Source organism: Rattus norvegicus, chromosome 10 (assembly GCF_021556685.1).
Source record: "Rattus norvegicus strain SHRSP/BbbUtx chromosome 10, alternate assembly SHRSP_T2T, whole genome shotgun sequence".
NCBI lineage: Eukaryota > Metazoa > Chordata > Mammalia > Rodentia > Muridae > Rattus > Rattus norvegicus.
The window spans coordinates 91568324-91583045 of record NC_141543.1 but is presented as its reverse complement, the minus strand read 5'-3'; the positions used below and the strand labels follow the sequence as shown (position 1 = coordinate 91583045).

At 48.6% G+C, this 14722-nt stretch overlaps 1 protein-coding gene across 1 annotated transcript; it reads right to left on the bottom strand.

The window, feature by feature from the left end:
* Positions 1 to 4978: 4978 nt before the first annotated feature.
* On the bottom strand, positions 4979 to 7665 carry Gast (gastrin). The gene is given in 3 exon segments (NM_012849.2): positions 4979 to 5169; positions 5281 to 5496; positions 7613 to 7665. Coding segments are annotated over 2 exon segments (315 nt in total). The 5' UTR covers positions 5492 to 5496; positions 7613 to 7665; the 3' UTR covers positions 4979 to 5065.
* Positions 7666 to 14722: the final 7057 nt, after the last annotated feature.

Sequence of the window (14722 nt, the reverse complement as noted above, 5' to 3'; positions counted from 1 at the left end):
AGATCCATGCGATCTGTGCTCCCTCTCTAAATCCATCTGCCCATCCCTTCCCCAGGAAGCCTGTGTCTCTGATTTCCTTCTGTTTGAGGGAATGGAGACTCAATATATAGTCTAGGCTGATCTTGAACTTACAACCCTCTTGTTTTAGCCTTCCAAAGGCCAGAATAGTGAGTGAATTCCTAATATATAAAAATGAATATATATAAATATATACTTAAATATACATAAATTTAAATTTATATATGTACACACACACACACACACACACACACACACACACACACACTTTTGAAAGCAAGGTCCAGGACATCCAGGGCTGCTACACAGAGAAACCCCGTCTTCAAAAACAAAAACAAAGACATTTTTATTTCAAGTCTGTATTTTGCTCGGGGTTAAAGAAACCAGGAGTCATTGGATCCCCTGAGTTACAGACAGTTATTAGTTTCCATGCGGGTGCTGGGAATGGAACGGGGCTCTTTTGCAAGAACAGCTAGTGCTCTTACCTTCAGAGGGATCTCCCCGCCTACTCTACTTTTCCTTCTGAGATGGGGTCTCATTTACCCAGGCTGACATTGAACTCACAACGTAACAGTGGTGGCTCTGAACTCCGGGTTCTTCTGACTCCATCTTGCAGGCGCTAGAACTCCTGGCTTTATGGACTGCTCTTTTTTCTTTTTTTTCGGAGCTGGGGACCGAACCCAGGGCCTTGCGCTTGCTAGGCAAGCGCTCTACCACTGAGCTAAATCCCCAACCCCTTTATGGACTGTTCTTACAGTCACATGTGGTGGTCCATGCCTGTTCTGCACTCAGGAGGCTGAGGTGGGAGGACCGTCTTGAGTTTCAGACCAGCCTGGTCTACTTTGCAGTTAGACCCTGCCTCAAAGGAAAAAAAGAAAAGAAAGCAAAGGGCCTACGGTGCAGCTTGGGTGCTGAAGGGCTGCTATGAAGCCCAGGCGGACCTTGGACTTCCAACCCTCTCTCAAGGGCTGTGATTACAGACTCCCGCCATCTGTAACTGCCAGATTCTTATCTGAGAATCCCCCTACCTTCTTTGACGTTTTGCCTCTTAGCTTGCTAAGCCTAAACTATTTTCTATTTCGCCCTCTAAGAAAGAGCTTAGCAGCCGACAGTCTGGCGTCCCTGTCTAGCACAGGTACTTTGGCGCTGATTATAAACATGTCCTGTTTGAACGTGTACTGTGGTCTGTTGTGACTGGAGAAGAACTCTTTCTGATCCTCCCCGCTCCCCCGATGGAAAAAGCGTTTCGTCAGCTCAGCGCGCATCAGAGGCTGTGGTGCTATGATACTCTAGTAACGTCAGCGATCTTCGCAGTTCCCAGGATAGCAACGGCCCACCTTGTCTCTCCAGGACCCAGGCTTGGCCTGTCTAATAGGCCACGTCACTCCTGTCTCTTTTAAGTCTTTGTTTTGTTTTCCAAGACAGGGTTTCTCTGTGCAGCCTTGGCTGTACTGGAACTTGCTCTGTACACCAGGCTGGCCTTGAGCTCAGAGATTCGCCTGCCTCTGTCTCCCACCAACACCGACACTGGGCCTCCCTTAAGTCTTTAAGGAAGAGTCTCTGCTATTTCACCGGACCTGTGATATTGTGAGCAATAGGGCGACTTCGGGGGCTTGCGCTTTGTTTTCCCACCATAATGATTCGTATTCCTCACCACAGGGAATTAAGACGGAGGTTCTGCTGGCTGTCGTGTTTATTTATCCAAATTATACACTCCTAGACTAAGAAATTACAAGGTATGCCTAAGGACTCACTGCGCCTTGGGTGAGACACCTGTGTGGCGCCCCACAGGCTTCTCTGTGCTGCCCCTCTAACACTCTGACACCACGGCTTTCTGGGTCTTTTGGGGTGAGTGTTGGCTCAGGCCCTGGGCTCAATAGCTTAGCTTGTGAACTCCGTGTGGGGCTCTTTCCCCAGTACGCACCTACCCTGATCAGTAGCTGTTTTGGGAACCCAAGTGGATTTGGAAGCCAAGCAAAGGATTAGTTTTCCGGCTGGATCAACTATTGGCTCCTCTGTTCTTCGTCTCTGATGTACTGAATCACCGTGGTAGAATCGACCATAGTCAAGCCTGCAGTTGGGACCCCTGCTTGCCCGCTTCCGTTTAGCTTTTCTATGACAATAAAGTCTGCCTTGTTATGGATGGTAACATTGCTGCTTTATGTCCATTTGGTAACTTTACCATCCCTAAAGCACCAACGAGGCCAGGTATGCAGTAGCAGCTCGTCCATTAGCCATGGCGTAGATCTTTGAAGATTTTTAAGTGTATTTTATACGTATGGGGGTTTGATCCATACATATGTAAGGATGCCGTGTGCATGTGTGGTGTTACCAGAAGTCAGAAGAGAGTGTCAGAGCTCCTGGAACTGCCGTTACAGATAGTCATGAGGCAAGATGTGGGTCCCAGGTTCTCTGGAAGAACAGTCTGTACTCTTTTCTTTTTTTTTTTTCTTTTTTCCTGAGCTGGGGACCGAACCCAGGGCCTTGCGCTTGCTAGGCAAGCGCTCTACCACTGAGCTAAATCCCCAACCCCCAGTCTGTACTCTTAACTGCTGATCCATCTCTAGCGCTTGTTTTATGTGTTGAAAGGGGCTTACTCTATAGCCTAGGCTGGCCTTGAACTCAGGGCAATTCTCCTGCCTCGAATCCTGGAATGTTGGGGTTGCAGGTGTGAGCCACCAAGCCCAGTAACTCCTCTCCAATTTCTGTGCAGATCTAATCCCCAGTAGCTCAGAGTGTGGCTTTTAGAATAGGACCAATGCGCAGATGTAATTAACTACAATGAAGTCATTGGGGGTGTGTAATCTGTGTGACTGATGTCCTTAGTAAACATCACACACACACACACACACACACACACAAAAGAGAGAGAGAGAGAGAGAGAGAGAGAGAGAGAGAGAGAGAGAAGCACACTATTTTTGGATAAAGGTAGAGACTTACAAGCTGAACATTTCCAAAGGCTGCCAGCAAGTCATCCTTAGAAGGAATCAACTCGGGGTTGGGGATTTAGCTCAGTGGTAGAGCGCTTGCCTAGCAAGCGCAAGGCCCTGGGTTCGGTCCCCAGCTCCGGAAAAAAAAAAAAAAAAAGAAGGAATCAACTCTGCCAACACGTGGCTCTCAGACCTGCTGTGGTTCTCCAGAAACCAGGAGGGGACAGCTTCTTGGTGGTGCCTCACTTCCCTCTCCACGGCATTTCTGTGTTCCTAGTAGAGCACTCCATGCTCTGGAGGATTCCTTTGTCCTACATGGTAATTCTCTGCTATCATGTTCACCGCTGAGCCCTTTGACCCCTTCCCAATACTCCACCGTGACAATTTGACATCTTCAGTGCAGTTCCTGTACAGCATTGTTTTTGTTCAAGCTACAAGAAGGTTGTCTATAGAGGACATGAGTGCTGACTCCAGGTGTCCTTCCGAGGATGAAAAGTCCCATGGAGATGCTGCCCAGATCTTGAGCCCTCATTTGCCCTACTTGCTTAGGTCCACTGCAGTGGTCTCCAGCCTCGGATGTCCATTCCCCTGTGTGTTTGTCCAGCTCCTCCTGGTGAATCTCTCCAGTTTACTCAGATCCTGCCAAATTTTGAAGTCAGTAGGCCTTTCTCCCCTATCCAGGACAGTGCTTCTCCACATGTTCAGGTTTGGTCTTAGTTCCTGTTTTAGAAGCCTTAAGGAGGCAGGCTCAGACCTTGTGGAGACATACTATCTTTTGAAGGGTCTGTCTCTGGGAGCCCTTCCCAAGGTCTCCAGCACAAGGGAGGCTGCTCACCTCCAGCAAGGTAGAGGGTCTTCCAGCCCAGAGGATTTAGAGAAGGCCGGCAGTTACAGGTTAGCCTCTCAGCATCCCACCCGAAGGATCACAGCCCCCTTCCCTTTCCCCTGGGGCTTTACAAGAGGGGGTTGCTTTGTTGCTTGTTTTAGCCTATTATGTTGCGTTGAAGCCAGGATTGTAGGCATTTTATTTGGGTGGTGGTCCCCAAGAACCACAGGAACCCTGATAGGAGTGGGGATTTGAGGTTGGGAAGGGGGAGGAAGTCCATAGAGAAAGTCGCTGAGCGAACTATTGCTGTGGCAACTGAAGAGTCCAGCTGGGGAAGTCTGGGAGACAGTAGGAAATAACTCAGAGTCCGTTCAAGGGGTGAGAAGCACCGAAACTTATCTTCTGAAACTTGTCTCTGCCCAGTTTGGCCAAAATAATGGTCTATAGCCAGATTCCTCTAAAAGGGCAGTAAGCACTCTTATCCTCTGGGTACCCATCTCATGCTTCGTTTTCCACCTGTATGAGAAGGCAGATGTGAGTGGGCGAGAAACCAACTACACACCTGAAGAAATTTGTTTGAAGGATGAGGAACAGAAAGGGCAAGTCTGCCAGGGGCACCTCAAGGAGGAAGTGGAGGCTGCCATGTTTGGGCAGAGAGAAGATCATCCCAGGCACTGAGAACACCAAGGACAAAGGAGCAGGAAAGAGCATGATGTGTCTGTGTGAGGAAAGGAAGGGGAAGGAATGGACTGGATTCCCCAGGATGGGAAGAAGGCACCTCGGCTAGCACAGGGCTTTAGAATGGAGTCATGGCTTCATTGTAAATGGAATGGACAGCCTTGGAAGGTTTAAACCTTCCTAGAGTCACACATTGTGTGTGTGTGTGTGTGTGTGTGTGTGTGTGTGTGTGTGTGTGTGATTAAATTAGGTTCTATGTGTCTAGGTGCATCCAAGGAAGTGAGAAGAGGGTTGGATTCCCTGGAACTGGACTTATAGGCAGCTGTAAGCCAGCTATATGTGACCTGGATACTGAATCAGAATTCTCTGAAAGAGCTGTAAAAGCTTAACTGTTTAACCTCTAACCATAACCCGAACCCAGGTAGATTCTTGATCAGTGCTACTCTTTGGTCTGCCTCTAAGGTGTACTCAGTTCTCCTTCCTGCCTCAACCCCTCTCCAGTCAAGTACACGACAGGACTCAGGGATACATTGCAAGCTAGTTTATTTTTAATATGTTTTGTAAGGACTGAGCTGGGGGTGGCTGGAGATGGCTGGGCTCTGGAAGAGCATTGCTAGTTATACTGGTCTTCTTCCTCAGCGCTACGGCGACCAAAGTCCATCCATCCGTATGCTTCCTCTTCTTCCTCCATTGGTGGCCTCTGTTTCTTGGACAGATCTAAGGAGGTGACAGGAGGTAAGAATGGAGAGAAGAAGGCCAAGTCTCAAGGAACTGTGGGATCAGTATGGGGGAACCATGGCCAAATCTGCCTGGGTCAGCAGTTACTACCTGCTATGAAGTGTTGCGGACCTTGGGGCCCCAGCTGTCTCCGATGGTGAGAGGCTGGGCCCAGCTTTTCTAGCTGGTGCTGTTCCAGGGCCCCATTGGTCCTTGGTCCAGAGGATGCATCCTGTAGCTGGGAGCGAGGTTTCCAAGAAGCTTCCGAGAAGGTAGCTAGAGCCAGCACTAAGACTAGCATGCACACACACAGTCGAGGCATCTTGTCTGAGAAGGGAAAAGAGCTGGGTTTCAAGATGGGGCTATTCCACAGTCCCAGAGGTAAAGGGCTAGACCGGATGGGCTCTAAGCTGCCTGGCTACACAAAGAGAGAGAGAGAGAGAGAGGGGGGGGGGGAGGGGGAGGGGGGAGGGGGAGGGGGAGGGAGAGGGAGAGGGAGAGGGAGAGGGAGAGGGAGAGGGAGAGGGAGAGGGATCTGGTCTCAATGGAATAAGGTATAGAGCAACAGACTTCCTCTGATGTCCATATGGGCACTGGCATTGCCACCCAAATGTGTCACACACACACACACACACACACACACACACACACACACACACACACACAAGCACACAGCACACATGCATATGCACACACACACGATTTCAAATGCAAAAAACAATAGCCATAGAACAGTGTTTTTCCAGACTGCTCCGCCAGATGAGGCTAGGTCCAGTGACTCTTAGGTGACTCTTAGAGCTTAAAGGGAAAATTAAAATACAACGACAAAGATGCACGCACACTAAAGGGTGTTATAGATCATACACTGTCACTTGGAGACCATCAGCATGTCCATCAGGGGCTGGGCCACATGGTTGCTAGGCAGCCTTGGAGGAGAGGCTCCACTGTGTTTAGCTGCTGAGCAGCCTGCAACTGCACTTATGCAGCTAAGGAAAAAAAAAATTAACCCCAGCTTTTGCAGCTAAGCAGGAGGGTGAATGGAGTCTGGAGAAACTACAGCACGGACCTAAAGTGGAATGCCCAAGCAAACATCAAGTTCCAAACCTTACCTGTCCTTTGGACTTGATGTTTTCTGTTTTGTTTTTGCTTTTACTCCTTTTTTTAAAAAAAAACTTTCCCCCATAAGAAAAATGTGTATTAAAATATATTAGAAGCTGGGCGTGGTGGCACATGCTTTTAATTCCAGCACTCAGGAGGCAGAGGCAGATGGATCTCTGAGTTCGAGGCCAGCCTGGTCTACAGAGCTAGTTCCAGGGCAGGCAGGGTGGTACTAGAAAAACCCTGTCTTGAAAAACAAAAACAAAAACGAAAACAAACAAACAGAAAAACCCTTTAAAACATTAGCTTTTTATGACAAAATTTTCAGACTAGATTTTCTGTGGGAGAGAAACATTTGTGGCTAATAAAGAAATGTTGAAAAATCGTAGCTGGATATGCTGGCTCCTGCTTCTATCTCAGTACTTGGGAGGCTGAGGCAGGAGTGCCTTATGTTTAAGACTCTGTGGGTGCTAGGCCAGTCTGGGCTAGAGCGATACCCTACCAAGAAGGATGACTGAAAAGAATAGGGGAAACAATGCTAGAGAGAGTCATTCTGTCCAATACGAGCCATACAGCTTGATAAATATGGCAGTCACTAGCTATTTGTGGCTCCTTACATTTGGATGAATTGCTATTCAATTTTTCTACCTTTGAATTAGCTGGGTGGTAAGTACCCATGTGGCTAGTGGCTGCCATGTAGGAAAGTACGGATTTAAAGCATTCTCGTTATCACAGGATGTTCCTTTAGATAGCCCTGGCCTAGGAAAGGGCTTGAGATGGGATCCAGAGCTGTGGGCTGCAGCCTTAGCACTGCCTACTAAAGTCTAGTAATTCCTAGCCTCTGGACCGTGGTTTTCTCATCTTAGCAATGGGGGAAAAGCCCTCGCTTGCTCACCTCCCTGACTGGCAGGAACCCCAGGATCATGACTGGGTCCTGAGTGAAGTGGTCCTGAGTGGGAATCAAGGACAACAGTGTGGCCTTAGAGCTGAGACTCAATTCCATTCTAGGCTAAGCAAAGGGCCCCATCTTTGGAGACACCGTGGCCTGGAGCCTTTATAGGAAGGGGGCTTGTCAATTCTTTTTTTTTTTTTTTTTTTTTTGGTTCTTTTTTTTCGGAGCTGGGGACCGAACCCAGAGCCTTGCGCTTCCTAGGTAAGCGCTCTACCACTGAGCTAAATCCCCAGCCCCGGGCTTGTCAATTCTAATCCCTATTGTCCCCTTCCCTTCCCTTCCCTTCCCTTCCCTTCCCTTCCCTTCCCTTCCCTTCCCTTCCCTTCCCTTCCTTTCCCTTCCATGCCCCTCCATGCCCTTCCATGCCCTTCTCCTCCCTTCCCAGTTTCTCACCTGCAGAGCTGGGGGAACGGTTAACTGTTGTGGCAGTAGGTCAGCTCTGCTCTGCTCTGCATGCTGCTCCAGGCCTCCTTATATAGCCCTCTAGGTTCCTCCCAAACCCTCCTTCCAGGTGAGGCCAGACTCCCCACAGCGAGAGAAATGGGTGTGGAGCATAGGTCCAATCTGTCACCCTGTCACAGAGCTGTCAATCAATTAGTTATCCATTCAGGATTCGGGGAAAGGGAAGGGCTGGAACAGGGAGGGGGGCAGATAGGAGACAGACTCCCTTGGTTCCAGAGCAGCTCATTCTACTGTATCCCTTGGGCCACAGGCTTCCTAGTCTTCTATTGGACTGTCTCCCCTGGGGAGGGGTGGAGAGGAGAGCCAAGAGGAAGAACGAATGGGAACCAAATGACCTAAGATTCAGAGGTGCCCGTATGTTGATGTCTGAAGGGCAGGCAGTGTGCAAATGTAGGGTGATTTATTGATCCCTGTCCCCTCCATTGGGCTTTGCAAACAGGATATGTTGTAGTTATCAGGAGCAATGGGCCATGGGCTGATGGGCTCGCTCTTTCTGTTGAGAGCGTCATGTTGGTTGCTTTGGAACCTGTTAATGCTCCTGTTACCATGGAAAACCCTCAGCATCTCCTGTCTATGTCCTCTACGTTGGGCTGGATCTGCCCAACACTCTTGTACCCTCCTGCTGGGTTTGCGGCCTAATGAAACCGCTTGTCAGCCCCCTACCCGGAGCCCGTTCCTTGAGGGCCTTGCGTCTCAAGACTCTTCCATTTGGTTTTCAGGGGTAGATTGCGATTTGCATTAAGAATTCATAACTTCTCAACCAAAAAAGAATTGCGTCTTAAAATGGTTATTGAACAAAGGCATTTTTCAAAGATGTACCACGATAGAAAAATGATACTTCTCTTGGTTTATTTGATAAACTCCTTTCTGAATACCACATTCAGGCAAGGTTATAACAATCTCTGGGCCATTTTTTAATTTATTTTTATTTTTATTTTTTTTTTTTTGGTTCTTTTTTTTCCGGAGCTGGGGACCGAACCCAGGGCCTTGCGCTTCCTAGGTAAGCGCTCTACCACTGAGCTAAATCCCCAGCCCCCTTATTTTTATTTTTATTTATTTATTTTTTTTGTTCTTTTTTTCGGAGCTGGGGACCGAACCCAGGGCCTTGCGCTTCCTAGGTAAGCGCTCTACTACTGAGCTAAATCCCCAGCCCCTTAATTTATTTTTTTAATAACTGAGATGAGGCATTTGCTCTCATTCATGCGTCATTGGGCCCCCCTTTCCTGTCTCAAGGAGCTTCGATGTCCCTTGGGTCTTGGTTTGAGGGCAGTGGTACCCACGCTCGCAGCCAGCCTTGCTGATAATTAACAGGTGATGAAGGATGCAGGCTGCACTGTGACCATGGCAACCGGCACCCAAATGTTCTAGTGAGTAACCGCTCTAATCCAGAGCAGGACACGGTGACTCAGCAGATGGAAATAAGAAAAGAAAAGGGAGGAGAAAAAAAAAAAGACAAAACAGCAGCACAGGCATTGACAGTAATTAATTGAATCACAAAAATCTCAGGGATAGAAGGTATTGGAGGGGGTTGGGAGGAAGGACAGGGTGAGAGCAGCTCTTCTCGTGTCCTGGGGGTGGTGGTGGTGAGGATGGAGATGCTAGCGTTGCTATGGTAACGGGAAATTACAAGCGTTCCAGAGAGCTAGGTTGATTTCTGCCTGTGGATCAGGTTATGCCCCCTGGCTGTTCTTCCCCCGGCTCGAAGGATGGCAATTATTGTAAACAGTAGCCGGCCTCCTCTTCACAGTGATGGCTGTCACTGCAGGCACTGCAAAGTGCGCGCGACAAGGGTCCTCTTCAGAGATGAGAGGCAGAGCCCTCTCCCTCCCTCAGGAGTGCGGGCTGCATACAGTGCTCGCAGAGGCTTGTGGTTTGATAGAAAGGGACGGTTTCCTGGCCCTTCTCTTTTCTAGTTGTTGAGATGACTTCTCCACCAAACACTGCGGGGTGGAGGAGGGGGAGACTTCCGGGTGGGTCTTGGGACGGTGCAGTATCCAAGGCGCTCTTCTGCACAGCACCCATGGGACTTTAATATGTTTTGCACTTCTCTCCCCTTGCCTATGCAGTTAGCCTTCTCTGTGAAATGGGATTCATTCATACCCGCCACACAGGGCGGGGGCGGAGGGGAACGGGAAAAGGCCCACGTACAGACTTGGCACATTTGAGTAATTCCCTCCAAAGCATCACTTTGTGACTCCAAGCTGCTCCTGGAGGAGGCAGCAAAAGTGAAGTGTCTGGAGTCTGAGCCTCCCAAAGGCCATTACGTACCACTGTGCAGGAGGCCAGGGTTGGAAACCAACACTGAGCTGTTAGGTGGTGTCAGTGCCCGCTTTCTGGGTCTGTGAAGTTGAAAACCAGACCATGAGACTAAGTCTCATGCCTTCCCGGTGACCTCTACCCTCACCATCATAGTAGGACAGTGTGTGTGCCAAGTGGGTAAAGCCCCCTGCGGGAATGAATGCAGTAGTCTGTGCCGTGATCCTAAGACACAAGTGTCATTGTGACTCTATTCTACAGATGAAGAAGCTAAGGCTCACTTAGGGGGAGCACTCTCCTCAGCCTGAATTCATGCACATGAGGAGGAGCTGGTCTGGTGCTCCTCCTTAGGAAGGATGAGGGAGGCAGATTGATGGTTCCCCTGAAGAAGAAGTCCCCTTGCCAAAACTTAGAAGCCATTGCAAAGATGCCGCTGAAATGAGAAACTCAATATATACCCCTATCTGACTGGACCCCGTTTAACGACACAGTCCTAGAAAGCAGAGGTCTCCGAAGTCTTAATAAGGAGGACCCTACCAGAGGCGGCTGGGGTGAACAGAAGAGTCTAGAGGGGTTGGGGATTTAGCTCAGTGGTAGAGCGCTTGCCTAGGAAGCGCAAGGCCCTGGGTTCGGTCCCCAGCTCCGGAAAAAAAAAAAAAAAAAAAAAAGAAGAGTCTAGGAAGCCAAATGACTGAATCTGGACCTGATGGAGAGTTAAAATGTTGCAAACAATAAACCAGCCTTGCAGGTTCAGGCCTTTCATCCCAGCACTGAGGCAGAGGCAGGCAGAGCTCTGGTTCTCAACTACCGTGGTCTACAACTAAGGCTACATAGAGAAAGTTTGTCTCAGAAAAACAAAAGGTTGTGGGCTGGAGAAATGGCTCAGTGGTAAGAGCACCTAAATACCCTTCCAGAGGTCCTGAGTTCAAATCCCAGGAACCACATGGTGGCTCACAACCATCTGTAATGAGATCTGATACCCCCTTCTGGTGTGTCTGAAGACAGCTACAGTGTACTTATATTAAATAAATAAATAAATAAATAAATAAATAAATAAATAAACAAATCTTTTTTTTAAAAAGTTGCAAACCAAAGCCAAATTATCTCATGTATTTTTCATGTGAGCTGAATGTGGGTGCTGGGAATCAAACCTGTGTCCTCTGTTAAGAGCAGTCAGTGCTCTCGACCTCATCTCTCTGGACTGAGGGGCCCTTCCTCCCTCCCTTCCTTCCTTCCTTCCTTCCTTCCTTCCTTCCTTCCTTATGTATGTGAGTACCTGTTTCTATCTTCAGACACAGCAGAAGAGGGCATCGGATCCCATTACAGATGGTTGTGAGCCACCATGTGGTTGCTGGGAATTGAACTCAGGACCTCTGGAAGAGCAGCCAGTGCTCTTAACCACTGAGCCATCTCTCCAGCCCCCACCCCCTTTATTTTGATGTTTCAAGACGGGGGGGGGTATCTCTGTGTAGCCCTGGTCTGGCTGTCTGGGAACTCACTCTGCAAACCATTCTGGCCTTGAACTCCAGAGATCTGTGTCACAGAGAAGCCACCAAAGCCGGCTCTACATTCCTTATCTATTTAGTTTTGAGGGTTTGAGGGCTGTGCATGTGCCACAGCTTGAGAATGGAGGTCAGAGGGCAGCTTGTGAGAGTCAGTCCTTTCCTTCCATCACGAGAGCCCTGTGGTTTTAACTCCGGTAGTCAGGATTGGCAGCAAGAACCTCAACCCTGTGGCCAGCCCATGGGACATGTTCTCAACTTTTCAAATATTTTATTTATTTTTTAAAAATATTTATTTTTATGTAAGTACGCTGTAGCTGTCTTCAGATACACCAGAAGAGGGCATCAGATCCCATTACAGGTGGTTGTGAGCCACCAAGTGGTTTCTGGGAATTGAACTCAGGACCTCTGGAAGAGCAGTCGGTGCTCTTAACCGCTGAGCCGTCTCTCCAGCCCTCAAATATTTTAAATCTGGCTGGAAACGTAGCTGGGAGTAGACTCCCTGCACAGCCTGCACCCTGCCTCCAGGTTTACCCCTAGCACCACAAAAACAGAATCGACCACCTGAACCCCAACTATTCCAGATTTATTATTATGGAACAGTAGCTTAGAGTGAGGGTCCGGGTAAGAGCCCCCCACCCTGGGATAAGAATATGTACAGTATTGTCATTGCCTGGGTGAGTTGAGGGCCCACTAGTCCGAAAACGTCCATCATTTTCAGGGCACTCCATTAGGGTGACTGTTCCCTGGAGACAGGGCTCCAGTTGCCACCTACCCCCGCATGCCTGGTTCGCTCCTGCTCACCCACACAACCCGAACCATTATTGATGAGCTAAAACCGCTGTCACACAGGCCACTGCCTCAGCTCCCTAATTGGTTCTTAATAGTGGAACAAGGGAGAGGTTGGTGGTGACTCAGCCTCGCCAGGCAACTGGGGCTTGGAGGGTGTGATGGCACTAATGGGACACCTGTGAGGAGTTCGGGTCCATGTGAGCATCTTAAACACTGTGTGGGAGCGGAGGGCCACAGGGATAGCAGCAGGGACAGAGTTAGAGATGCCTACCTTCCTGCCCACTCTCAGAAGCTCAGCAGCATACAGAGAGGGCATGGGTGCCTCCATCCCTTCCTTAGCCTCTCCTGGCCTCCCCCTCTCCTCTTACCCACCGGTGTCTCTTAGGTGTGCTTCTCAGGCAAGGCTTCATTCACGCTTTCATTGCTTGGGGAATCCTCAAACCAGATCCCAGGGGTGAGGCCAGACACAGGCACAGGGGTCGGCATGCAGGATGAGCATCTGTGTGAGAGAAGGGACTGAGCAAAGGACGCTTTGGTACCCTGGGCTCAGGTCTTGTTTCTGGCATATACATGGCTGCCCTTGTATCTGCAGCTATCCAAGTCCGAGGATGCTGAAGCGTCTTATCTAAAATGGTGCAATGTTTGCCTTTAATCCAAACACACCCTAGCATATGCCTTATTTTCTTTTATTATTTTTGTTTCTTTTTTTAAAAAAAGATTTATTTATTTTATGTGTGTGAATACACTATAGCTGTCTTCAGACACACCAGAAGAGGGCATCAGATCCCATTACAGGTGGTTGTGAGCCACCATGTGGTTGCTGGGACTTGAACTCAGGACCCCTGGAAGAGCAGTCAGTGCTCTTTTTTTTTTTTTCTTTTTTTTTTTCGGAGCTGGGGACCGAACCCAGGGCCTTGAGGTTGCTAGGCAAGCGCTCTATCTCTGAGCCAAATCCCCAACCCCGCAGTCAGTGCTCTTAACTGCTGAGCTATCTCTCCAGCCCTTATTTTTGTTCATTAAATTACTTTTTCTTCAAAATAATTTAATTTTTGAAAATTATTTTGTTTGCATGTGTGGCCTTGCATGCCGGCAGTGTAAGAGTGGAGGTCAAAGGGCAGCTTGCAGGAGTCACCCCATCTCTCTCCTTTTAGGTCCTGGGGATTGAGTTCAGGCCATCAGGCTTGGCAGCAAGTGTCTTTAGCTAGTGGGCCATCTCACCAAGCCTTGAAGCATTATTTATTGCTTTGAATTTTTTTTTTTAATTTTTTTTTCGGAGCTGGGGACCGAACCCAGGATCTTGTGCTTGCTAGGCAAGTGCTCTACCACTGAGCTAAATCCCAACCCCTTGAAGCGTTATTTATTTTTGTTATATATATGATGTTCTGCCTACATGTATATCTGTGCACCGCCTGTGTGCCTGGTGCTGTGGAAGCCGGAAGAAGGCCCCAGATGTTCTCAGGTTGGAGTGACCGTTATGAACTGTCATGTGGGTGCCAGGGAGCAGACCTGGGGCCTCTGAAGAACATCCAGTACTCTTAACTGCTGAGCCGTCTCTCCAGGCCCAGACACTTTGTTTTGTTTTGAGACAGGGTCTCACTGTGTAACCCTGACAGGCCATGTAACCCTGGCTGTCCAGGAACTTGCTATATAGATCAGGCTGGCCTCAACCTTCCGAGTGACAGAATTAAAGACATGTATCACCACACTCGTCCTACGAGGCAGTTTTTTTTTTTGTTTGTTTGTTTTTTTTTTTTTTTTTTTTTTTTAATGTAGCTCAGGCTAGTCTCAAACTCTCTATTTAGGTGAAAATGACCTTGACCTCATGACCCTTTTGCCTCCACTCCTGAAGTGCTGGGGTTAAAGGTGGAGTCCACCATGTCCAGCTTTCCTTAAAGAACTTTATAAGGTCTCTCTCTGTCTCTCTCTCTCTCTCTGTCTCTCTCATTGTTTCAGTTTTCTTTTTGAGACAGCGTCTCCCATCTCCTGATGTAGCTCTGGCTGTCTCTTACTCACAGAGCCTGCCATTGTCTCCCAAGTGCTGGGATTAAAGGCCTGCACCGCTATGCTGGTGCAAGATCCCACCTTTCAGAAAGGTGTCGGGGGAGTTGGGAGAAATGGCTCAGTGTTTAGGATCACCTACTACTCTTGTTGATGATCTGAGGTAGAGTTCTGCACACGAGTCTGGCAGCACTCAGAATCCAACCATCTCTAGCCTCTGGGGTCACCTGCAGTCATATGCAGACCCATTTGTGCCCCCCCTACCTACATATAATCAAAAACAAGGCAAACAATTCAAACATAAAAGAAAAATATAGGGTAAACCAGCTGTGGTGGCTTAGTACCAGCATGAGGGAGGCAGAGGCAGGTGGATCTCTGTGATTTTGAAGCCAGACTGGTCTACAGAGCAAGTTCTTGGGCAGCCAGGGGCACACAGAAAATAAATCTGTCTCAACCCCCCCACACACACACAAAGTCACAGCGAAAATTTGTA